This window comes from Crotalus tigris, unplaced genomic scaffold (genome assembly GCF_016545835.1).
Source record: "Crotalus tigris isolate CLP2741 ecotype Arizona unplaced genomic scaffold, ASM1654583v1 scf7180000019608.391392, whole genome shotgun sequence".
NCBI lineage: Eukaryota > Metazoa > Chordata > Lepidosauria > Squamata > Viperidae > Crotalus > Crotalus tigris.
In genome coordinates this window covers 223,337-251,181 of record NW_024097621.1, presented here as the reverse complement: position 1 = coordinate 251,181, position 27,845 = coordinate 223,337, and the positions used below count along the sequence as shown (strand labels likewise).

Below are 27,845 nucleotides of genomic sequence, written 5' to 3'. Positions count from 1 at the left end.
ATGATAGGTAATCAATTTTTTACCATTTCTAAAAATAATTCACCTGTGATATTAATATCCAACAGCAAGAAACACTGGAGAAAATTGGTATGATGAAATCATTAAAACTACCTGTTTGTCTCTAGAGCCCTCACTCATGGATTTTAATTTTCTACTTATAAAAAGATTTTAGGGATCAATAGGAAGATCTGTTGGCAGTATTAAATTTAATTAGAGTAATCAAAAACTATGCTTAGAGCATGAAAACTGCTAAGGAGAGCTTCAGGAAGATGGTGGTAAGCAGCATGTGTCAGTATAGCCTCTTTTACTTGTCCGTAAGCACTAACCTAAGAGAAGTCCCAAATGGGGCACATGGTTGGTTATTTCATTGACTTTAATCTGTTTTTGTTTGGGGGGGGGGAACAGTTTATTTTCCCATACTACTACTGATCAATGATTTCCTTTCAGCACAGATGTAATTAAACAGTTCTGCCCAGTTTGCATTCTGTTGTCTGGAAATTTATTATTCTGTGAAGAAGATCAATATATTGCAATAGCCTTGTTTTAAAGCAGATCAGAAGGGATCCTACTGATAGAGTAAGGTGTAGGGCAAGGCAAGCAGGAAAAGAGCTTCAGGACACAAACAAGATGTTTACCTTGTACTTTAAGCTTGTCTAGTCACAGCACATCCTGTCTGGCAATTAGTATTTTGTAATCTATTTTTTCTTCAATGTTTTAAAAGTAGTATAGTCTGATTGTTTGCATTGTTGTTGTTGTTTTTAAAAGTTTTATTAATTTTCAAGTTTTACATTTAAGTATTTAAAAAGCAACATGGTGACTGGGTTAATCAATAATTCAATAACATACAAGTGTCTTTAGTACAAATCTCAAACTACTATATTAAATATTTCCTCTCTTTTCCCTCTAGTATTTACTGTCTCATGTTTAAGCTAATACAATTCTTATTATATCAATTAAGTAAAAATCACATTGTTACTTTTATCAATAGTTTTTAGCTTATACATATCCTAATTGCTTTAACATTCAATCTTTATAGACAATCAATATCCTGTAATTAGTTTTTCCCAATTTTTAGTTTCCCATCAATATTTAAATTTAACATTTAATATTTATAATTTCCAAGTTTTAGGTAACCAAAGTTCCTTTACCACAATTCATCACAAAATCTAATGTTCAAAATACATGTCCTATCTATTTGAATATATTCTATTTCTCACCATCTTACATCATCTAATTGATAATATAGTATAAAATTCTTATTTTCTACTACTTTCCAAATGTCTTAAATTTAATGACCAAAATTTTCCTTATTTCAACATCAAATACTTCCTCTCTTTTTCTCTTAATATCAACTATCTCATATTTAAACTAATACAGTTCTTATTTTATCAACTACGTAAAGACATGTTTATTACATTTATAAAAAATTAGCTTATATATATCTTAATTACTTTTACATTCAATCTTTATAGACACAATAGCCTATTTATTTGTTTTCCCCAATTTTTAATTTCCCATCAATATTCAAATTTAACTTTTAATATTTATACTTCCAAGTTTTAAATGATCAAAGTTTTCTTTATCTAAATTCATAACATAATCTAGTATTCAAAGTACACATCTTGTCTGTTTGAGTATATTCTATTTTAATTAATAACATAACATCCTCACTAATAAATCCAAATCCCAATTTTCTTCAGCCTTGTTCTAGCTTTCTTTCTTTGCCAACTCACCTTTCATGTCCATGCTTTTAATCATCAAATAAATCTCCCTCTGTTATTGTATATATTATTTGAAATAAAAGAGATCATCCAATCACCATTCTTTTGTGAGGACTAACAAATCGTCTGTCTCCTCGTAGTTGTCCTGAAGTGTTTATCTTCCCTTCAGTCTATTCTTCTTCTTGCTCCTCAGATTTCTTCTGGTTTATATAGAAAGTCTTTTCCATTTTCAGTGTCATCAGTCCCTTTTGTGGGTTTTCCATTAACTGTGTTTGTTGGTCCATTGAATCCTCTATCATAGTATTTGATTGTTCCACTTCTTCTATTGTGTTCTGCGTAGTCGATTCTTTAATTGTAGTCAAAGTTAGGGTTTGAATATCTAGACTGACATCTTGTTCTTTTCTATAGCATTTTATTTTGTCAGAAGCTGTAAGAATAGTTCCATGAATTGCTTTCAACATAGAAAGAATCTGTTCCTGATCTTCATCCATATTCTCTTAGTGATGTATTAAATTAAAAGCTTTACAATCAGGAGATGAAAATAATTTTACCACTGGGTATAGAACACAGCTGAGCTTCTCACAGCTGATATCTGCCAAGGTTGAAAGAGTCTTATCTGTAGTTTGGGCTTCAAGCCAAGTCTCTCGACCAGGATCTGTCCCAACATAGAAATTATAGGCGTATATCTCTTTTAAATACAGATTATAAGATTTTTGCAAAGATATTGGCAAATAGATTAATGCAGGTTTTGAAACAATTGATTCATACTGACCAATCTGGATTTATAATGGGGAGATATATGAAAAACAATGTAAGACAAATTGTTAATTTAATAGAGTATTTGGATAAGAACAACCAAATCCCTGCTGCTTTAATATTTATAGATGCTGAGAAAGCTTTTGATCAATTAGATTGGAATTTTCCATTGAAAGTTGTAGAGGAAATGAATTTTGGAGATAACTTCTTGTCTGCTCTCAAGGCCAATTATCAACAACAATCGGCGCAAATTATAATTAATGGGGGATTAACAGACATATTTAAAATAGGAAAAGGTACAAGACAGGGTTGTCCTTTATCCCCCTTGTTATTTGTATTAACAATGGAGATTTTACTTATTAAAATTTGAGATTCATCTAGATTAAAAGGAATAAAAATAAGTAAAATTGATTATAGGCTGAGAGCTTTTACTGATGATTTGGTTGTGACATTATCCCATCCAACAGATTCGGTCAAAGATTTGGTTGAAATTTTAGTACAGTATGGACAGGTCTCTGGTTTTAAGGTAAATAAGAATAAAACTAAAATATTATTGAAAAATATGTCTAGGAAGGGAAAAGATTTTATAGCTGAAACAACCGGTTATGAAATAGTTAATAAGGTTAAGTATTTAGGAGTTTATATTACAACATCTAATGGAAAATTGTATAAGAATAATTATGAGCGCTTATGGGTTAAAGTTCAAAAAGATTTAAATGATTGGCAAAAGCTACAACTATCGTTATTGGGGAGAATTTCAGTAGTGAAGATGAATGTTCTACCAAAGTTTCTTTTTTTGTTTCAGATGATACCCATTTTAAAGAAGGATGCTAATTTGGATGAGTGGCAGAAGAGTATTAATAAATTTATTTGGGGCGGGAAGAAATCAAGGGTAAAGTTTAAGATTTTACAAGATGCTCGAGAAAGAGGTGGACTTAAAGCACCAAATTTGAAATTATATTATGATGCGGCCACTTTAACTTTAGTAAGTGACTGGCTCAATTTAACAAATAGAGATATTCTTGTTCTTGAAGGGTGGGATTTATTATATGGTTGGCATGCATATTTAATTTTTGATAAGAAAGTAGATTTGGTCTTTAAGTCACATATTTTAAGATATGCTTTACTTCGAGTTTGAAAAAAATATTATTATAAGTTAAATTATAAAATACCTATTTGGGGGATCCCTGGACAAGCAATCCAGGGGGTTTCTAAGGGCGTAAATTTTGACAACATTTCATATAAAGAGTTACTTATTTGGTCAGGTACTGATTGGCAATTAAAGTCTTCTGATGTGTTAAGGCAAGAAAACATTTTACAATCGTGGTTTCAATACTTGCAAATTGTGCAGAGATGGACTTTGGATAAGAAAGTGGGAATTATTTTAGTAGATGAAAATTTGGTAATTCAGATCAAGGATCAGAAATGTGCCCATATTAAAAGAATTTATAATGAGTTAATAAAATTGGATTCAGAAACAGAGTTAGTTAAAGATTGTATGATTAAATGGGCCCAGAATATTCAAGTACCGATCTCGTTGGACTTATGGGAGGAAATTTGGACTAGAAATGTTAAATTTACACAGGCTCAGAATTTGAGGGAAATTTTTTACAAAATGTTTTATAGATGGCATTTGGATCCTAAAAAGTTGTCTTGTATGTACCCGAACCTGCAACCTAAATGTTGGAGATGTGGTTGCTTGGATGCAACCTGTTTCCATGTTTGGTGGACCTGTAAAGTTATTAAAGCCTTCTGGGTTATGATTCGGTGGAACATTCAAAAGTTTTTTAAAAGGAAGATTAAGTTTACTCCCCAACTGTTTCTTTTGGGAATTTTCGTGAACTTTAATGTTAAAGAAACTATCTTAATGTTGAATTTAATAAGAGCAGCAAGATTACTGGTGGGTCAATATTGGAAGAAGGATACTCTGCCTTCTTTAGAAGAATGGGTATTTAAGGTTTCTAATTTAGCAGAAATGGCTAAAATTTCTGCTTATTTAAAGGACCATTCACAAGAGAGATATTTTAATGTATGGAGAAGATGGATAGAATATGTTCAGAAGAAATATGGAACTACAAAGTTTCACTTATTCTATGAGTAATGATTTTGTTTATAAACTTATGATGTCAAAGTTTGAAGAGAGTTAAGGGTTTTTATGATTTTGTTCATTGTATAATTAGTAAACTTAAATAGATTATGTTTAATATGTTTGCATAATCCTGTATTTTGCTCTGGGAAGTCGGGGGGAGGGGGGTGAGGGGGGAGAGGGGAGAGGGGGGAGGGGGGTTGGGGCAGGGGGGAGGGGGTGGGGGTGGATGGGTTGAAGTTTAAGTAGTTCAGATAAAGTAGAAATAGTCTTATTGTATATAATATTAATGTTTTAATTTTGAGAGAGGAACTGCTCAGGCATTTCCCCTGGATCGCATCAAGAGGGAGGAAAAGAAGGTGAGAAGTAAGTAGGAAGGTTGAGGTGAAGGAGGAGAGGGGGTGAGTGAAGAAAAAGAGGGAAAGAAGTAAGTTGGTTTGAGGTGGGATGCGGTTTGGGGGGAAATGGGTGGGCAAGACCGAATGTGGTATGTATCAATTTGTTTTATTTTTTATCTGAAGTATTTGTAAGATTGTTATGTATTATAAAGTTGAAAATAAAAATTTTTACAAAAAAAAAAAGCCAAGTCTCTCTTAGACAGTAATAGGTTATAGTATCAGATTTAGCCACAAGATGTCACCAATGCCATTTAAGGTATTTTTAAGTCCAAAATATTTATAATTCTTTTTCCAATTTTACTTCTTTTTTGTAAGTAAAAATCCAAATCTTTAATAGGGATAAGAAATCTTTTGGTACACAAATTTTAGAAACATATAAATCCACTTAAAATAAGGTTATTCTTTCAGCGTTTTAAACTCCCCTGAATAGTCAGTCACCATTGCTCTTAGAGGGTGGGATAGGATTTCCCTTCCCTCTCTCCACAGGGGGAAAAATATTTTGGGCAGCTTATACAGGTAGAAAAGATAGTTAGGATTGAAGAGAGGTTCAGATCTCACCCAGTCTCATACACGCTTCTTTAGAAGTGCTTGGTGGTAAGTTTGAGCTGTCTACAGCCTAGTGACGGGCCATATTTCTATGGCCGGTCTTTCGTCCACCAGTTTGGAGGGTTGCCCCCGATCAAGTGGAAGGGCTACCGCCTTCCCGCGATCCTTGTTTGTCGCCCTACAGGTCGACATTCGACCTTTCCAGGGTCCCCCAGCAATGCAAAATCGAACGTGGAAGACGGAGCTCGCCTTCCAGCAGCTGCGGCGGCCGCGATGTCAAACCAGAAGTCTGATTGTTTACATTGTTATATTAATACACTAACATTTGCTTTTATAAATACATATTTTATAAAAGTAAGTTGTTATGAAATACAGGTAGTCCTTGATTTATTACCACAGTTGAGACTGGAATCTTCATTGCTAAGCGATGTGATATTAAAGCATGATGTCAAGTGGCCATGGCACATAGCAATGGCAACCCCAGAAGTTCTGATTGCATTCATAGCTCCAGATGCATGGGAAGTGGAGAGAGTCCTATGTAACAAGTGTAGGGGTGCTGCGGGGGAGGAAGCTGAGAAGATCCTGGTCAGCCTGGTGTAGGCCATGCATAAGTTGAAAGATGCTGCAGAGGGGCTGAAGCTCAAGAAGGCCAGGAAAAAGAGTGTGAGGTATGTGTGCGTGCAGCATGCGAATGCAGGGAGGTTGATGAAAAAATAGGCTGCAACTTAGGGTTTCTTGGCTAGCTATGGCTCTGGGGCAAAGTCCAGTCTGACCAAGCAGCATGTGCAAATGGGCTTCTTGTCATTCCAGACTTGTGGTCCATCAAGAAGCCCCTTTGCATTGCATTGTTAGGCTGGCTGACTTCCTGCTGCAAAGGGGTTCACGCTGTACTGCACTCAAGTGCTCTTGCACTAAAGCTACCAAATTGAAAACAGTGAACAAAGAAAGTAGAATATTCTATCTTTTTAGAGCACCTTCCATAAATTTAGTGTGAACCATATCAGAGGTCTTTTTAGCATCCAGCAAATTTAGAACTGATTCTAATTTTTCTGCCATGGTATCCAGAATATCAATCACAAAGCAGATATTGTCAGATGCTTGCTTATTTTATCTAGATTGAGATGAATGTATTAAATCCGTAATCTTTGATTTAGGATGAAGTTAATATTTTACAATATATATTGAGCAAGGATTCTAGTCTATAACTTGCACATCTAGATGGAACTTGTCGGGCTTTAAGATTACTATAACTCATAGAAATATAAAAGAAATATGATATAGGAGATGACCAGGCTGAGCCCTAGAGAGGGGTCAAACGCATCATCAGTCATGACTCACTTCACATCCACAAGAGATCTAGGTCTACCCCACCATGAATTACAGTTTATTGCAAGCTTAAATTTGTAATAAATCTTTATACCCATTTGAACTGCTTGGATCTCCTGATTTCCCTGGTGCTAGACATTAGCAGATTGCATTATAGATGTCTAATTATATTGGTATTAGCAGGTCTTTGAATGTTCTGCTCTCCAGATCCACCAGGTTCAGTGTTTCCCAATTTCATAGATTCTTGTCATGTAAAACAATTTCTTATCATGTGAATTAATGTTCAATTTATTGTTATCTTCCTAGTAAATCAGTTCCATTTCAGTATTTCCCAAGAAATTAATAATTTTCTATTCCATAGCAGAATTTTCTACATAAATGAGTATAAAAAGTATAAAATGTATAATTGACTCAGTAATTAACTATTCATTATTGTCTTGAACTCCTGGTATCAAATTTAATTGTTTTTTTACTTGTTAAAAAAAATGATCCAGTAACTTGAAAGCTTTCCCACCTGATTCCTAGTGGCACTGATGTGAAATGTGTTAGCCACAATTTAGTCAATTGTAGTAGCCCTAATGAAAGCTTTGTGCTGTAAATACTTGATATGATTCATCTTTGACAGGGTGTCAAGCCCGATCACATCACGGGCCATATTGTAACGTATCGGGATGTTTTTTGCCCTAGCTTATAACAAAATTGAATATTTGTCTTTTCCTACTATATAAAATTAAAATTTTCACATTTATTTGTTTGTTTGTTTATTGCTCTGGGAAGTGACTTGGCTAGATGCTTTAAATATATCCTGGAGAATTAATGTTTTAGTAGAAACCTGATTTAGGAGGAGGAGGAAGAATTTTCTTCTTGCTAAATTCCACAAAAGGAAAATTCCTTAGAAGAGAAATATTCAGATACTATATAGAATTGGCTGGTTTGCAATCTTTAAATTTCAGAATTAATGTTCCTAGAACATAGTTTAAACTATCAAAGTCTCATGTTGTGGAAGTATGTCATGGTTGAATCAAAGTAGTCCCAGCACTCAGGATTGTGATTCCTAAGCTGGGAGAGTGGTTCCCACAGATCCCAGAAACAACATAAGAGCTCTCTGTCCAGAAAAGTGCAATGTGAAGAACAGCCTTCTCTGTGGGCACGCCTGCCATTGCCCAGTCCTAGGCCTTCAGCTGGGTTTTATAAAACCTTTTCTCTTTAGGCCTCCGTCTTCGTGTACAAAAAAAAAAGATTCAATCAATCAATAAATTTCAACTTCTCGCGGAGAAAAAAAAGATCTTGCAAAGTTGGAATTGATTGATTGAACTATTTAGTCCCACCCAGTCTGCCGTTACCACCGCAGCCACACCCACCCAATGGGCCACACCCACCCGGCACCTGACAATGCATAAGTGGGTTTTGGATTGCAATTTGGGCACTTGGTCTCTAAAAGGTTCGCCATCACTGATATATATGATTCAAGCAGGAACAGGCTACACTGAACAGCACAACCAAGTAGCTGGCATTGTGTACAGCAGACATGTCAAACAAAAGGCCCGGGGGACAGATGCGGCCCGTAAGGTGGTTTCATGTGGCCCGCGAAGCTATCCTGGAAAGAGTGAGGGAACAGCCCCCACTGCCTTGGCCCTGGCTCAGGCCGGCTGGGAGCCAATGTACAATTTTGTGGTGGCCATCTATGTTGAAATGCATTCAGTCTTAGCTCCACAAGGCCGTCTGGAAACAGCAAGGGACCAGCCCCTGCAGTGTTGGCCCTGCCCCCTGGGTCCATGCTGGGGAGGTGTCACCCTTTGTGAGGAATGAAGAAATGGACCATGCCTTGCCCCGGTCCCACCCCCTTCTGCCAGAGACCCTCAGATCTGTCCCACTCCTGCCCAGGCCCCCACAGGCACCTTGACGTGAACAATATAGAGCTGGCCATGCCCACCCAGTAGGCCACACCCACTCCATCCACGCCCACCCAGTAGGCCACACACACTCGCCCCCCTGAGGGCAACTACAATGCTGATGAGGCCCTCAATGAAATTGAGTTTGACACCCCTGGTGTACAGGAACATCTGCACAATATACCATCCATAGGGGTGAGAAGATAGATAGGTAAGCAGGCAGGCAGGCACGTATGTGGTATGTGGATATGAATTGTCTTTCACTGGCACAGTGTTCATATTCCACATCAGTTGTAAAATTCCTATTAAGAATAACAAATCCATGTGCTTTGAGAATCTACTAATGTACCTATAGTTTATCCAGTCTATCTCCTAGGCCTCAATGACAGCAATTCATTAGTAGTATAACTATTTAAGATACACCTCCTTGAGACAAAAGTTTTTTCAATATCACTTTCTCATCTTAAATCCGCACAAAGAAAATATGTAAATAATGAATACAGATCTAAAGTGAAAAACTTAAAATATATTTAAAAATCCTCAATAAATAAAATGAAATGAAGATGCCTACCTCAACTGTACTAATATCACAAACAAAAAGCAAAATAAAAACTTAACTCAATTTTATACTTTGGTTTGGTGCCTCCTTCCTTTTATTTCCATACTTACCTTAATTTTCTATAAGGCAGAAGTAATTTTTTTTATAATCTTCATCACAGTTTATCTTTTAGAGATAAATTACAGACTAGATGTTGAAATCGCTCTCTGTTTTATCTGGACAGAGCAGTAGTGTCACAAAGGGTGGAAATAATGTTGATATCCATTCCAGAGAAAAGTTAGATGATACAGTGTCAAGAATCATATTTCATTTGTTACATACCTTAATTTGCATGTTTGAGGTTGACAGACTTCAGGAAGCAACCATTTGGAGGCTTGTAGTTCTCTCCGTTAAGGATATATCTTTTTCAGCAGACCAGTGGTTATTAATTACTGAATTCATACTTTCCTTTTTATGATTTACTCTGACTCCTATGAATCAGTATAGGAGACTATGAGAAGAGAACCAGTCACCAAAGCAGAGCAGGGAGCAGGTGAGGACAGACTCAGATAATGAGGAGCCTGATCCTGGCAGGGCACTTAGCCCCAGGATATGCAGAAATTTCAAAGCCCATAGTAAAGACTTTTCAGGAAGCAAAGATAGTGCCCTTACTATAGCCACACATGCAACTGGGGCTCCTTAGGAGCTGCCTCCAGGACCATTGAAATAACTTTAAGAATTGACCTGCATTTCCATAGACTTGTTTCATTTTCAGACTGGCTTGTAGAATGTTGGAGTTTGAATCCTCAATTAACACAGACCACAGAAACCAGCTGTCCACCATCTAGCTCTGCTTTTTGTTTCTAAGAACTATGACCCTGGACAGGGTTCTCTGGTTTTCTGCCCTTGGATTCTTGAAGGAATGGCTTTCATCTGCACTTGCTCTCTAGCAAGGAGGCAAAAGCTTACTTTCCCTGTGTTTTTTCTGGACCTGAGCATTCACTGGATAGTGAACCAAAAATTCAACCTACCTTCTTAGCTGTTGCAATTCAAGTTCCATCATTAAACCATTTGCAAAGTGCTATTGTGAGATTGCTCAGACTAGAATAGATCATATTCCACTGAGAAATGATGGTCAGGCTTACTGCTAATAAAATAAAGCAACAATGAAAAAAGATATCACTCATTCAAATTAGCAGCTGGCAAATTTATACACAAACATTTGTTGTTGTTAATTGCGAAGTCGTGTCCGACCCATCGCGACCCCATGGACAACGTTCCTCCAGGTCTTCCTGTCCTCTACCATCTTCTGGAGTCCATTTAAATTCACACCTACTGCTTCAGTGACTCCATCCAGCCATCTCATTCTCTGTCGTCCCCTTCTTCTATTGCCCTCAATCTTTCCCAGCATTAGGCTCTTCTCCAGTGAATCCTTCCTTCTCATTAGGTGGCCAAAGTATTTGAGTTTCAACTTCAGGATCTGGCCTTCTAAAGAGCAGTCGGGGTTGATCTCTTCTAGGACTGACCGGTTTGAACGCCTTGCAGTCCAAGGGACTCGCAGGAGTCTTCTCCAGCACCATAGTTCAAAGGCCTCAATTCTTTTGCGCTCAGCCTTTCTTATGATCCAACTTTCACAGCCATACATTGCAACTGGGAAAACCATGGTCTGGACTATATGAACTTTTGTTGGCAGGGTGATGTCTCTGCTTTTTAGAATGCTGTCTAGATTTGCCATAGCTTTCCTCCCCTGGAGCAAGCGTCTTTTAATTTCTTGGCTGCAGTCCCCATCTGAGGTGATCTTGGAGCCCAGAAAAATAAAAGAAACCTCCATTTCTTCCCCATCTATTTGCCAGGAATTGAGAGGGCCCGATGCCATGATTTTGGTTTTCTTAATGTTGAGTTTCAAGCCAACTTTTACACTCTCCTTCTTCACCCGCATCAAGAGGCTCTTTAGTTCCTCTTCACTTTCTGCCATTAGAGTGGTATCATCTGCATATCTTAGGTTGTTGATATTTCTCCCGGCAATCTTAATTCCAACTTTTGATTCATCTAGCCCTGCCTTTCTCATGATGTGCTCTGCATATAAGTTAAATAGGCAGGGCGACAGTATACAGCCTTGCCGGACTCCTTTTCCAATTTTGAACCAATCAGTGGTTCCGTGTCGGTTCTCACTGTTGCTTCTTGACCCGCATATAGGTTTCTCAAGAGACAAATGAGATGGTCTGGTACTCCCATCTCTTTAAGAACTTGCCACAATTTGTTGTGATCCACACAATCAAAGGCTTTTGCATAGTCAATGAAGCAGAAGTAGATGTTTTTCTGGAACTCCCTAGCTTTCTCCATGATCCAGCGTATGTTGGCAATTTGATCTCTAGTTCCTCTGCCTCTTCGAAATCCTGCCTGTACTTCTGGTAGTTCTCGATCCACATACTGCTGGAGTCTAGCTTGTAGGATTTTAAGCATAACTTTACTAGCATGTGAAATGAGTGCAATGGTGCGATAGTTTGAACATTCTTTGGCATTGCCTTTCTTTGGAATTGGAATGTAAACTGACCTTTTCCAATCCTGTGGCCACTGTTGAGTTTTCCAAATTTGCTGGCAAATTGAGTGTAGCACTTTTACTGCATCGTCTTTTAAGATTTTGAATAGCTCAGCTGGAATACTGTCACCTCCACTAGCTTTGTTGTTGCTCAGATTTTCTAAGGCCCATTTCACTTCACATTCTAGGATGTCTGGTTCGAGGTCAGTGACCATCTCATTGTGGTTATCTGGGATGTTAAGCTCATTCTTGTATAGTTCTTCTGTGTAGTTTTGCCATCTCTTCTTAATCTCTTCTGCCTCTGTTAGGTCCCTGCCATTTTGGTCCTTTATCATGCCCATCTTTGCATGAAACGTTCCCTTCATATCTCCAATTTTCTTGAAGAGATCTCTGGTCCTCCCTATTCTGTTGTTTTCTTCTATTTCTTTGCACTGTTCATTTAAGAAGGCATTTTTATCTCTTCTAGCTACTCTCTGGAATTCTGCATTCAATTGGGTGTATCTTTCTTTTTCTCCTTTGCCTTTCGCTTCCCTTCTTTCCTCAGCTATTTGCAAAGCTTCCTCAGACAGCCATTTTGCTTTCTTGCATTTCTTTTTCTTTGGGATGGTTTTAGTTGCTACCTCTTGTACAATGTTGCGAACTTCCATCCATAGTTCTTCAGGCACTCTGTCTATCAGATCTAATTCCTTAAATCTATTTGTCACCTCTACTGTATATTCATCAGGAATATGATTTAGTTCATACCTGAGTGGCCTAGTGCTTTTCCCTACTTTTTTCAATTTAAGCCTAAATTTTGCAACGAGAAGCTCATGATCTGAGCCACAGTCAGCTCCTGGTCTTGTTTTTACTGACTGTATAGAGCTTCTCCATCTTTGGCTGCAGAGCACATAGTCAATCTGATTTCTATGTTGACCGTCTGGTGATGTCCATGTGTAGAGCCGTCTCTTGGGTTGTTGGAAAAGAGTGTTTGTTATGACCATCGTATTCTCTTGACAAAATTCTATCAGCCTGTGCCCTGCTTCATTTTGTACTCCAAGGCCAAACTTGCCTGTTATTCCGGTTATCTTTTGGCTTCCTACCTTAGCATTCCAATCCCCCATGATGATAAGGACATCATTTTTTGGTGTTAATTCTATAAGGTGCTGTAGGGCTTCATAGAACCGGTCAATTTCATCCTCTTCAGCACCAGTGGTTGGGGCATAGATTTGGACTACTGTGATATTGAATGGTTTGCCTTGGATTCGAATTGAGATCATTCTGTCATTTTGGGGATTGTATCCCAGTATTGCTTTTCCTATTCTTTTATTGACTATGAAGGCTACTCCATTTCTTCTGAGGGATTCTTGCCCACAGTAGTATACCTGATGGTCATCTGAGTTAAATTCACCCATTCCTGTCCATTTTAGTTCGCTGATTCCTAAGATGTCGATGTTCAGTCTTGTCATCTCTTTTTTGACTACGTCTAGCTTGCCTTGATTCATGGATCTTACATTCCAGGTTCCTATGGAGAAAAAATCTTTACAGCATCGGACTTTCCTTTCACCACCAGATATATCCACAGCTGAGCGTCCTTTCGGCTTTGGCCCAGTCGCTTCATTCTTTCTGGCGCTACTAGTACTAGCCCTCTGCTCTTCCCCAGTAGCATATTGGACACCTTCCGACCTGAGGGGCTCATCTTCCAGCGTCATATCTTTTTTCCTTTTAGTACTGTCCATGGGGTTTTCATGGCAAAGATACTGGAGTGGTTTGCCATTTCCTTCTCCAGTGGATCACATTTTGTCAGAACTCTCTGCTATAACCTGTCCGTCTTGGGTGGCCCTGCACGGCATAGCTTATAGCTTCATTGAGTTACGCAAGCCCCTTCGCCACGACAAGGCAGTAATCCATAAAGGGGACACAAACATTATGCTTAAATAAAAACATTTTTGCTAATTGGTACAATGTGAACAGATACAGGATATAGGAGCATCAAGATTCCATTTTTGCAAGAAATGTGACTCTGATGTTTCAGGACCAAAGGAAAAGCCTTTTTTAAAGCTTTTATAGACAACCTGTTTCCAGCAATTCTACCAATTTATCCTAATCCTATTTTCAGACCCATTTAGATTTTAAATATGTATATATTACATCCATATTCATATAACTTCCTATTAATCTTGATGTATATTCAGCTATATTCTCCTGTATATTCTTTACAATGACTCTTTAAGGTTCTGTGGTTTTGAGATAAGTGAGTGGTTCAAGACTATTCAGGGATTTTCTTGGCTTAATGAAAATTTAGATCATCCTAACCTCAGATTTTCAGTCTAAACATTCTAATGTGGCAAATTACTTTTGTCCATTATAACTTAAGTTTTCAGTCAGATATTTCATTCCGTTCATTAACAATAACAATATCATTTAAATCTGAACTACTGATCTTCTTTCACTGATTTTGAACTTACATTTTTCTTAATTATTCAAGTAAAATAAAATTAATATATTAAAGTCTAAATGATAAAGATTTGCACAATGGCAAACTCAAGTGTAGCACACAAAACCTTATGTGTTTTAATCAATTGGTAAGTCACAAAAGGTGCTACCAAACTCTCTATTTTTTGGCTGTTATAAGTTTTTTATCTACTGTGAAAGATAAAACTTGTGCTATGTAAGTGGCATACTTCTAGAAAGTTTCAGACAAGGATATTTCAATTAAGCGTGGAGAGAAATAGGAATACAGCATGTAATTTCACATTTGCTTTTCTAGGTTTTTTTTTAAAGAACTGGCTACTTTACATACGTTAAGATAATTAATATGATATATATTTTGCATATTTCCTTTCGTATTAATTTTAGATCTTCTGCCTTTATATTCTATTCAGACTCTTTCACATTTCCATACTTATTATAGGTAGCCATCAACTTATGGCCACAACTGAGTCCAACATTTGTGTTGCTAAGCAAGAGAGTTGTTAAGTAAGTTTTGCCCCATTTTAAGACTCATCTTGCCACAGTTATTAAGTGAATCATTACAATTGTAAGTAAGTAATATGGTTGTTAAGTGAGTCTGGCTTCCCTTTTGACTTTGCTTGTCAGAAGGTTGCAAAAGGTGATCCCATGGCCCTGGGATACTGCAACTGTCAGAAATATGAGTCAGTTGCCAAGCACCTGAATTTTCAGCACATGACCATGGGGAGGCTGCCATGGTCATGTGTGAAAAATGGTCATAAGTCACTTTTTTCAGTGCTGTTGTAACTTTGAATGGTCTCTAAACAAACTGTTGTAAGTCGAGGACTGCCCCTATTTCTTTTGAATTTCTCCATTTTTTTCTTATTTAGATTTTATCTGTTTAACCCTCCCCAATGTTGTCTGCTATATCTGGATATCTGCTTTTCTTTTTTAATCCTCTGCAATAATTTATTCAGTTTGAACTTTTTTAAAATATATCCTTTTCTGCTTAAATCTTAAGTTATGATCATTCAATTTATTCTTGACTGAATTCACTGATTCTCTTAATTAAAAGACTTGTTACCCTTGCTTTGACAGTAACCTATTTAAGTCTTTTTCTAGAGGATGTAGTCATGGACATTCAGTTCTTCAAACTCTTTTATTTTCTAAAATATCTATGAATACCCAATAGTATCTTATCTATCTGTTGCATTGATTCTACTTAGATTCTTGGCATTATGTGTGTATCTGTATGTGTTTCTGATTGTATGCATTTGTTAGGGTAATGCATAATAACTTTCTTTGAAAGGGATTTGTGTCCAATCTTTTGAATGCTAAAGACCGTTTTAATTAATAATACAATATTTACCCAAATGGTGTATTCTCTAAAAGAAAGAATCATCTTAGTTGTAGTTAATGTAAAGGAAGCAAACACATTCTTTGTTATCTTGCCTTTTGAATGTGGGAGATAGGTCTTTACTTCAGGGTTATCTTCCTATAGGTAAATAGGACAAACGGGCACACACACACACACACACACACACACACTACAGCTGGGCAGTGCTTCAAATTTGATTTCTGAATATTGCTTTGGAGTGGACAGGAATATAAAAAGTGCTTGTCTGCAATACTGCAGTAATGTAATTCTGGAGAAAGACATAACTACTTCATGGTGATGCAGAGAGTTGCTAGATCTACATACCTGTGTATTCTGAGATATTGTTTGGAAATCAGATCTGACGATCTATGCATCTTTAGTATTTTTATTACAAAATGAGCTACCTGAAGGGAGATTTATTTTTGTTTATTAACAGTACTTCTAGGCCACCCCAATGTTTATAATTCTTTTTCCGTATAGATGAGCAAATCTATAACAAATAAAAACATTATTTTCAATATCAGGCATATTATATGTATAATAAGTATGTACACTTATATGTACACTTTGAGAGGAAGCAACTAAATTTCGTTTTTAATGTGTGCCGTTTTGCCCACAGGAAAAAAATGACAATAAAGGTTATCTATCTATCTATCTATCTATCTATCTATCTATCTATCTATCTATCTATCTATCATTGGAAATAATGTTTTTATCTGCTATATATGGTTGCCCATTATGAGAAAAAACTGCACTCTAACATGGTATTGTATTAAAATTAAATATATAAATTCATTTCACTCCTCTTCATAACCACATCAAAAGGTTTTTATAAAGTGGTTAACTAACCACTTACTATATTAAATAGCAGAAATAAAACTAATTAACCTCCCAAATAAGGAAAACATTGCATTAGTTTTTATTGCAAGACTTAGTACATTGAAATGATTTTCATCTTAAAAAATATAGTGTTGATTTTAAAAAAAAAAAAATCTTTTTTTTTCCTTGACTGAAAATAACATCCCAAGCATGTTGGTTATATCATTAATTGTTTTGACCATAGAATTAATTTTAAAGTCAAAGGGTGCCTTGCTTTTTCATCATTTGTAGCACAGAATATTCAGCATGTCACAGATGTTCATGAATAATGTCCATTTAAAACTGCTGGCAAGAGTGCTGGTGAGTTGGCTAGATGAATTAAATGTTGGGGGGATCTGACAGGCAGCACGCTGCTTTGTGATCATTCCAAAGTTCTAATAATCTCCCTCACCTACTCTGCCTGCCACTAATGAAAGAGAATAGGTGATTGCACCTCAGGCTATGTTCTGCGCCTAATGACTCCTCGAAAGGCAGATTTATGAAGAAAAAATTAACTTTGAATGAGGATTGAATTGGCCCTGACAGTCTGATAGACTGTGACACAGATTCGGTGGCAAAACAGACGTAGCTCTAATTGATTATCAATATTTTAAGCAAAGTGATGAAAATAAGCATTAAGTGATGAGAAACACAGTCTTAATACAGTAGGTAATAACCAGGATTTGGAAGGTCCTTGGGGATATTTATCTGATTGTATCACATCTCACTTCTAAAAGTTGTATGTTTGCATTCTATTGTCTTTTCCCCCCACTGTACAGGTCTAAGATTAGAAAGTTAACATTCCTGGTAAATCTAGTTTTTCTAGATTCAGATAATTTAAATTATTAGATCTAGAAGATGCTTGCTGGCTCCAAGATATATTTTATATTATATTTAGAAATGTGTATGTGAAAAATCCCAGGGTAACAAAACTTGACACAATTTAAATTCACTTATATTGTTTCTCAGTAAAATTATTTGTGGCACAAAGACAACGATAAGGCACTATTTGAAAAACTCCATGTTTATTGGACCTTCCTATGATGATGTTGCATTATTTAATATGATTCCAAATATTGTTTGGTGATATATGTGTGTATCTTTTGTATCTAATGAACAAAATAATTATATAACTAGTATATGACATTATCTATTGAACAAATGGACAAGAATCATATAGATAGTTTTCAGCAAGTTTAATCGTATTTGCTGTATATATAAAACTATAAATATATGTTAATTCAATCTGAGAAAAAATGTGAAAACAAGTATTTAGAAGCACTATTTTCATATAAATTTTCCAAAATATAATTGCATCTTCAGAAATACAGTCAAAACGAATATCATCTGCTTGCTTTGAAGCAATACTTTTTCTAATTTCTTGTTCTTATTAAAAGTATTGTTTCCTTTAGCATAATTTTATTCCAGCATAAATTTTTCTAGCTGCATTCATGGGCAAACAGATGAAAAGATTTTAGTTTAATTTAATACTTCAGGATTAGGCCAACAACCAAAAATGAGTGATTGCACTTGTTTCATTCCAACAGACACACTGCATGGTTAAATAAAGATATAAATTATTCTTGTTGCGCCATCTAGTGAATAACTGGTTCTTTATGAATAAGTGTTGCCTTCATGATTCATTGACAGTACCTAAATGGTAGTCATTAAAATAAAATCAGAAGTTTAATACTGTTGTATTCTAGCTCTTAGACTTTTTTATTTGCAATTTCTACTCTAATCTATTATTCATTTTTATCAAAATCAAAGTCTATGGAATTATTTTATTACATTACTTGCAGCGCTACTAATTCTTATTTTTAGTTTATAAAAGCATTTCCCCCTAAATATAAATATAGTTATATAAGTAATATAAATGTAGTTGTATAAGAAGGGTCATGGGAATCTAGGTAGAAATGTTCACAGCATGACTATTTTCTATTTATGTTAAATTACAGCAACTGAAATCTTTTCCAGATGATTTATCTAGAAACATGACTTTGTCCTTAACTTGAAGCTCTCCTTTGAGGCTTTCACTTAGAACAAAGATCTGGATAAAACATTATAGTCTAATTATGTACTATCAACGTAATAATATAACAGAATAAAATATCATTTATTATATAATATGATGGTCAGGACTCTGTTTTTCCAGCTTTTTGAGGGGAGAGGGAGCAGGGCACCCCTCCACATAACTAATTGACAATGAACTCACTGAGATTGACATGTTAAACATGCATAAGATGGTGCTTTAAATCAGGGAAAATGTAAATATTTGTACTCCTAAAATACACTGAAGAAAAACACACCTTTCACATTCTTGTTGTTGTTAAAATCTAGGTTCATCTGAACTTTTGTTCACAGATTTTACATGTAGGATGGTAGTGAATTTTGGAGAGGGAGACAAAAATTAAAAATGTGCAAATGCACATATTTTCAATAGATTTGTTTCATTTTTCTTAATTTTGTACTTTGGTTTGATTTTTAACATTGCTCAGATTTTGTTTACACTTTACTATTATATTTCCTACAATCAAAATAGTATATGATTGAATCCTATTGTTAAAAATGTATATTTCTGGCCTATTGAAAACTTTTCCTAAATAAGGACAGTTATCTGACTTCCGGTTCCAGTTTGCGGTGACTCCGATCGTGTCTGCAGACTTGTCTTCACACCGGCTGGGTTTTTCTTCGCCGGTAGACCCCTTGTGGGTTGAAAGTCGCTCTGCAGGGGTGACCACCAAGGAGGAGGCTTGCTGGAGACTACGGGAGGGCGGGAGCTTCTCTCGTAGCTCCAGCTATTTCCTGAGGGCTGACGGAGCAAAAGATCATCCTGTAAGATGGCCGATTACCCTGCTGCACCAGCCAAAAGTCACAGCAACATCTAAGCATGAATAGACCCACTGAGGATGATCCGGGTGAGACTGCTTCTCCTCCTCTCTTCACCCTACTTTGTTCTTTTTTTTTCCTGTAAAAGCTCTGTTGGAATCATTTCCCCGTCTTGAAAAAGCAGCTTTGGTATGTGTGGGAAGAAAGGCGCTGAACAAAAAGGTTAAAATAAATTTTTTTAAAGACTACACTTTATTCTTATCTACTTTGGGGTACAGAAAAAACCTTTTTTTTAAGAGCTCTAGTATCATATTATACTGGAAGATTGTTTCTTTTCCCACCTTTTTCTCTAAAAGATAGAAAAAGGGGAAAAAATTGTGTCTGGAAAAGCTTTTTAACCTATTGAGGACATCTACTGGTGAAAAGTTAATATTGCAACTGCTGGTTACTGTTTGGAGATGAGATGGACTTGGCCTTCAAATTACTTTTGAAGAGAAAAGATACTGCTTTACTTTTATTGAATACAGCCTCCACTAAAAGAAAAAAAAAGGACTCTCTTCAATTATTATTAAAATGGAAGACCTTATTCACAATTGAACTATAAACTTATATTGGAAAAGATCTACGAGGCTACTGAAAAAGTATGTACTACAATGAGAGGGATTTCTACAGAATTAAGAGTCAGAAGCCATATTCTAAACCTTCAAATTGACTTTCAGACAACATCTGACCATTCTATAAAGCAAAATATACTAGAAGATGATTTAATTGAGACTAAAGAGGAATTTATTTTACCCTACAAGCATTTCGTCTATACCTTTGAGGATCAGAAAAATCAAAGACTGAGATTTGAGCCTTTAAAGCACGAAGCTTTAAGGATAAGAGAAATAGATGCCCAACGCAGAGGACAGGATGCTTCTTACTGTCTCAAATGATACTACAAGCAATAAAGAGAGACATATTGGCTGAAAGGGAAGCTTTGTTATGGAAACCTGCCTGGCACAAAAAAAGGGCCAGGATAAGACTGAAAAGTTAAATACAAAATTATATGTGATGGATCAAAGGCACTGTAGAATTATGGATTGATTTAAGGATCAAGATTTAGAGTTAGAAGTAAGAGAAAAATGGGTGATTATTAGAATACATATTTTAAATAGATTAAGAATGTATTCTTTGGAATAATAGGTTTATTTGTATAAAAACTACTATGTAATAGAATGAAGAAAACTGAAGAGGCGTTTTAGATCTGGATTGATTTAGTAACTAATTGAGTATGTTAAATTAGTAAGATGATGTTCTTGTCTGATAATATGGACGTTATTAGGTATGATAATTAACTGGATGAAATTTGAATTTGGCCCAGTGGGCTGAAATAATTTAAGGTCTGATATTATTTTGTTATTTTGTGATCTTAAAGAGATTGATGGATGGGTGGATTATATATGTATAGGATAGACTAATATTTTATTTTAATTAGGCGATATATTGTGTAGTGGAAGAAGAAATAAAAGAGATTTGTGATAAAATTAAGGATTTAAGAGATTGAGATCTAGAATATATTTGGAGGGGATACTGGAATTGATAATTTGTTTCTTTAAAATCAGATTTGATTATGTTAATTGTAAATTCACAAAGCCCTAAAACAGGTTTAGGATTTTTAGAAATTTAAATTAGAAATGGATCATCTTAAATGTATAAGGTTAATTGAGGGAAATAGAGAGGGAATATTTAATGTATTGATTTGAGTTATTCATATATGGTTTTATTTCTAGATGATTGATTACCCCAGCACCACGGTGTGTCTTAAGCACTTTGTTCTAAGAATCAAAAAACCAATAAAATTTGATTAAAAAAAATAAGGACAGTTATCTATGCTATTTGTAGGTTTGACATAGTTTCATTAATCTTAATAAGGAGTTGGTGCCATATAAACAAAACCTATCTATGGACAACTATATTTTTGAGGTTATATTATATTGAACATGATTCATTAATCAATTGGCTAATGTGTGACATTGCATGTTATACTATATGATATCTCATTTATTAAAAAAGATCTTGCAATTTACCTCTATTAAAGACCAATGTGCACATTTGTGTTTATGACCTAGTAAACATTTCTTTTTTAAAACTAATGAATCAGAATACTGTGGCATCTTAAAGACTAATAAATGGAATGCATAATTTATTAGTCTTTCAGATGCCACTGCGCTCTGATTTTCTACATAGATACACAAAAAATAATATAGATTGTTTAAAAGAGATTTCCTTTTCAAAATTAATTACTTTAAGCTTTGATATGCATAGCCTCCACTTGACTTTCCGTTATTATTTCCTATAGTTCCTATCCTTAAATACCAAGCTTTGGCGACAGTTCTGTAGCCCATAGGATAGGCAACACTGACAGCTACATTGTAGGGAAGAACCTGGAAATACACAGTGTGGGGATGAAGGGTCCTCGGTGCTCTCTGAGCTTGCTTGTTTTCTTTTAGATGTTTCACTACCCAACTAGGTAACATCATCAGTTTCATTACCCAGACTATGTAACATCATCAAGGACCCCTCATGTAAACCCTGAGCTACAAATATTCTCCTTTATTACTATACTGTGAGGAATATAATTTCTTTCAAGGAACTGACATTTCTGCCTTTTTTTCTTTTTGATTAACAATTTCTACATAAAGGATGAAAAAAGGGCAAGTAAATGAACTTTTCTACCTTTAGTGAAAAGTTTACTAAAAATTGGGAAATTGTTGGAGAAATGCTAATATGTGTCTATTCGGATAGAAAGTTAGTAAGTAATATGTGGTCTATTCTAAGAAATGAATGTTTGTTAAAAGAAGAAAAATGGCTGTGCTTCTGTCCAGTTTGTGGTATTGAAGAGACAGATATGGCAGAAGAAAAAGTTGCTAAGAGGTGGGTTATTCACAGGACTCTTATGTCCTGGTTAAATTAGAGGACTTTTTTTTAATGAAAGTAATATGCACCACCCATATATTCTTGGAGTATAGAGCCTACCTGGCTTTGTGCCTAACATGGAACTTATACTCTTCCAGTTTCTAGCCTGGTGCCTTACCCCCACTGGCATTCTATATTTTATAAATATAGAATTCTATAAAATTAAAGAATTTTATAAGTAACTTTGATTTTAGAATGTAAGTTTCCAAATGGATTAAGTAGGACATTTCAGTTTTGGGATCATATTAATATGATATAACAGTTCAGATGTTGGATTGAAAGAAAGGAGACCAGTTTCTCATCTACCTTCATCCATGGAAGGGTCACTGGATGATTTTGGGGCAGTTCTCTTCTCTTAGCCCAGTGTACCTCATATATAATGCCATGTTCCATGGCAAATTAACAAGGAACTACCACAAGGGTTTCAGAAAGACATCTGTAATGCTAATCAAGGTAAAACATAATCTTGAAAGATACAGAAATAAGTTCTCAGGCAGATTTATAGATAGAGTCTCTGAAATGTTTCCTTTCAATGGCCATTGCTTATGGGTTTGCTCTCTTTTCACTGTCACTGAACTACTCCTCCTCCTCCTCCTCCTCCTCCTCCTCCTCCTCCTCCTCCTCCTGCTGTCTGGTTCCAATAGTCTCCACACTCATTGTGGAAAAAATTGGAGAAGGGAGTATTATGCATTCTGTTGTAAGTATCTGAATGAGATGTAGACAGGCAGACAGATTTTTAGGATAACTGCCATATTTAAAGTAATCAGTAGGAATGGAAAATAAAATATTTTTAAATTTTAAAATAGAGAAAAGATTGGCAGTATAACTATGTATAACTATGAGATGGCATTTTTTTTAACTTATGAGCTAGCTATTTTTTTATTAAAAAATCCAATAAACTCTTCCTATGCAGAAAACATCAGTTATGAAGAACGCACTGGCATGGTGGAATAAATAAATCAAATTTAAGCCTGCTAGTTTATTGAATCTAAATTTTGCCTGGTTGGCTCAAGAGCTACATATAAGCAATCCATCTTGTGTTGATAATGGAGGATCTTGAAACCCACCTAATGTTTGCATTATTAAATTTCATTCTAATGAGCTTTACTAATACATATTGAAGATAGTTATAAGGAGTGGAATGTGAATCTGAGAAGGTAATTTGAAAGAAAGATAAGCTGAGCATTTCCATAACTCAAGGGGTATAGCTACAATTACACATATAACTAAAATTAAATTTAAATGGAATTTCTATTATCCTTACCTTGGTACTAGTATGAATAAGTGTAAACAAGGTAAAAATCTTTATAGTTACCAGTGATTTGTTTTATTATCTAATTTAATACATTCTTGTAAAGAGATCGCTGGCAGAAGTTTTAATATTTCATGATTTAAAATGTACCCTAAGTGTATCTAAAAGCTTGTAAATGGAAACAGATGTCTCTGTAATTGGTGCTGTCATTTCAGAACATCAGTATTTAAGCTGTGTATTTTAAGAAGGCATAGATACCAACTGAAAAGCGATATTAGATTTTAAATTTGTGGATCATGTGGCATTCATGTCTTTCATGGTTGCTAAATCAATTGAATATTCATATAACAAATAGGTTGGTATAGAAAACTAGTATTTGAAACTGTTGCTCTTTAATGGATTTATTACACAGTAAGAGCTGGTCTAGATGTAACTACCTACATTATGCTTCTCTATCTTTTGACAAAGCAATATTTAAAAAAAACTTAATATTTCATCAACTATAATGCTATTAGAGATTATTCTCTAAGTTCACTCATCATGCAGTGAGATAGCAATAAAAGAGAATGGCCCCTTTGAGACATTAATGCTTCAGAATAAATGATGTGCTAGAACAGAAATTTAATTAATTTACAGAGTATATTGATAGTCCCTTGTTACTGTGCTGTATATTTTTAATCTTCTTTAACATCTGTAGTAAAGTATTTAAAACCCTTGCAGTTGAGCAACTTGTACATAATTAAGTAATAAGAGGAGATATTTCTAAAAGAAAAGAAGATTCTGTTTTAAAAAATGCTCTCATAACATGAATTAAATACAGCCTTATAGTTTGCACTGAAAAAGAAAAAGAGGGTCTTATTCATGAAGTAATATTCTGTCTCTGTATGGAGAATTTCTTTCATCCCATAGTCCAATTACATGCATATTATACCATTCTTTATACAGCATCTTCTATGCAACGCTGTGTTGTTGGAGATTCTAGATTCATTTTTCCTTTCTGTCATCTAACAAGGCAATGGGGTAGAATAATGTATCCATATACAAACCAATCTAGCATTATTTCAAGTATCACTTTAACCATTTAAATGACATTTTAAAAAAAATCTATTTGACCCAGTAGAAAAATTATTTATAAATTCTGTCTGACTAAATGTCTTTTTGCTACTCAGAAGAAAGATAATGGTAAGAGGACTAAATGTACCTCTCCTCATTGGGAGTTTCCAGCATTGAAAGGAATTAATGAGAAGGCTTCATCTGCAAGGAGCTTCTGATTTGCAAAAGAAACAAATACTGCCCAAATAGATCAGCTCCTTGCATTTGAAATAGATATGGCCTTCAATATAACTTCTCCTGAACATATTATGGAGGGAAGAAAGAGAGATTTTGAATTCAGTAATTGATAGGTCTGGATTTAAATTAGAGTGATCTTGTGATCAATCATGCATTCTAGGAAATTTAGGGTGCTCCTTCCATTCATAGTCATTTCCAGATTATATCCCATTTGGATAATATACCAAACACATATAGTTTTTAATAGTTTCTTTGTGCTAGACAATAATGCTCTGGAAATGGGGACTTAGTCTGAAATAGTCCCAGGATGGCTCAGTGCAGGCCAGATTATTTGCTGAACTCCGGATATGTCTTTTAAAATATAGCTTGGGTGCTATATTTTTCTGAAGCTGTTTGTTTTTCAAGAAAGAATTATTATACAGATACAAGAATAGCAAAGATATTTTGTTTAGACAAAATAACAAAGATTGGGAGATGTCCCATTAACCTAAAAACATTGTTCATCAATTAAATCAACAGTGGGACAAACCAAATCAACTTCTTTAGGGATTTACAAGCTGTGGAAGTGAGTTTTCTTGTTATCTAGCACTTTTCCTTTTTCCTGTTTCTTATTGTTACATTTTGGAAGGTTCAGAGTTGTTTGAAAAGATTAGGTTTTGCCCTGTCTATGAAGAATCATTCTGGAATTGCATTTTCTTTTAGTCCCAAAGGCAGATACTTTTGGAAGGATGTCCTTGGGAAAGACATTGTGAATAGCAATTCACATTTAAGAAGAGTCATTTACCAAAAAAAATAATAATAATAATCATATGGTATCTGGGATTCATTATAGCAATGTTATTTTAAATTTATATAAGTTTTAAAAAGGGGTATCCAGGTCATTCCATCAGAGATGCAAATGACTGTGATGTTTCTAAGTATATTACATTTTCCAGATCTGTTTATTATAGAACTAATCGCCATGTCAATACATTATTTTTAGCTAAAGCTGATGAAGCATTAAAAGCAAAAGAGAGAAGCGAAGAAGAAGCAAAGAAGAAAAAAGAAGGTAATTTATGTGTGTTTCCTCTGGTGTTTGAATATTAAGAGGCAGTTTCTATTTGTGATTTTTAGAGCGATGTTACATTGGATGTTGGAATTAACGTGTAGCAATTTCATATTAAGTACTATTCTAAGCCTCCTATCACTCAATCAGTTTGTATGATCCTACATTCTATATAATAAGACGGGGGGTGGAGTGGGGGGAATATATCTTGTATGAAGAAATTATGTCTCTCATCTTATGATGTAAAGGCTTAATTTAACTTGGAAAGCTCTACAATATCCTTTTTGCAGATATGGTGACCAGAACTGTAGGCATGTATTAAGTATGTTTATGTTAAAAATTTCAGTAAAAATATTGCTATAATGACAGTATTTTCTGTTTCTGTTTCTAATAACTCTAATATGGGAGTCCTGCTCATTCTTAAGAATGCATTCACTGAGTTGATACTTTCATTGAACACAAATCCATGCACAGATGGAGTCGCGTTAGTCTACATGTGAATCTATCTTTCTTGGTTCAAATCTCATTACTGTACATTTGCACAGTTGGAATAACAATTGGCATTTCAATGACTGTTTTCCCAGTTTAGTTACTTTTGAACAACCATACAAAACATATGCTTTGAAATGTCATAGATACTGTATATATCAGTATTTATTTTTAAGATCATGTAATTTATAAGCAAATTAAAACCCCTTTTTCAATGGCTTCTTTAGGTATGGATCAGTAAAAATATGTTGCACTTTGTATTTCTTTTAATCCATAAAAATATTTATGACTATTTATGTCTGCAAATACTCTTTAAAAGCTTCTATATGTATGTGTCTGTAATTTTTGTGGTTGTTAACATAAATTGGCTGAGCACCTTTTTAATGCAAATCATCTTGCTTTTATTATTTGATATGTAAATTTTCCCAGTGAAGACTTCTTCAATGTAAGCTCCTTTTAATGTATTAACTGCTGTTGATTTCAATTTTCAATAGCATACCTTCTTTTCAAGGACAATTTACAACAGGTTTACAATTAGGAAGGGACTAATGAATGCCATTCACATGCTTAAAACAGTTTCTAATGAAATTTCACTGTCTTTTATATTGCTTCCATTCTTTATTCATTCTGTTTTCTAATTATTTTTTATTAAATGTTAAAAGCATATTTTATATATATATATATTTGTTTTCTGAGGTTTTCGCAGGTATTTGTATGTAGGTCTTTGGTTGGTGTTTTGGTGTTTTGGTGTTTTCAGCTTCGTGCTTCGAGGAGCACGAAGCTGAAAACACGAGCCTGAAGATGACGAATGGGACTTCGTCGAAACGTCGCCAAGACACTTCCAATTTTACGTGGGAGAAAACCCGAACAACCAAAGACCTACTTACACTAAAAATATGATCCCTGGGTATATCCATATTTAAAACCAAACAAATAAATGTGAGCACCAGGGAGTGCTAAAAAATTTAATAAAATTTAGTAAAATGTCAATAAAATTACAATAAAACCAATAAATGCCGGTCAGTAGGAGAGTCCTCTTTATAGATTGGCCAGAGTCTGCACCCGGTTCCTAGATCTTGTCATTGGGCCTGATGGAATAGGCTGTTTCCCAGTTGCCAGTTTCTTATTAGCAGTAATTGCTTTCTTGCATTTCTTGCTTGTGTAACTGTCATCGGGTGTTTTCTCTTTGCCAAATTCGGGGTTTGATGGAACGTCCCCCCTCTTTTTTTTCTTTATTGCCACACCCACTTTGTTTAGTTGCACACCTCCATCCCCCCCTTTTTCACTCCGTTCTGATTGCCCCGTTGCAATGCACTGTCTCTTATTATCTTTGTGTTTTCCCCAATCATGGTCTCCGCAGATGTTATTCAAGTTAATTGCCATCACACCCCCTGTTTCCCCCTTGCTCCTTGCTTGCACGGTGCCGCCTTGAGGGTTCTTCCGTGTTGCCTGTTGATACGGGCAGATCGGCATTGTGAGGTGGGGTGGGCGGGTCGTATTCACCAAATATGCTAATG

General features: G+C 35.2%; 1 protein-coding gene across 3 annotated transcripts in view; it reads left to right on the top strand.

Moving 5' to 3' along the window:
• The window catches only part of RSRC1 (arginine and serine rich coiled-coil 1), a 167,785-nt gene that overhangs the window by 107,817 nt on the left and 32,123 nt on the right, over window positions 1-27,845 (top strand). For 2 of the 3 annotated variants that reach the window (XM_039363874.1, XM_039363872.1), the window contains one exon: window positions 25,777-25,842. The exons of the other annotated variant lie outside the window; for it this stretch is intronic. In XM_039363874.1, the coding sequence (XP_039219808.1) occupies window positions 25,777-25,842 (66 nt within the window). The remainder of the gene's footprint in view (window positions 1-25,776; window positions 25,843-27,845) is intronic. 3 annotated transcript variants of the gene reach the window in all.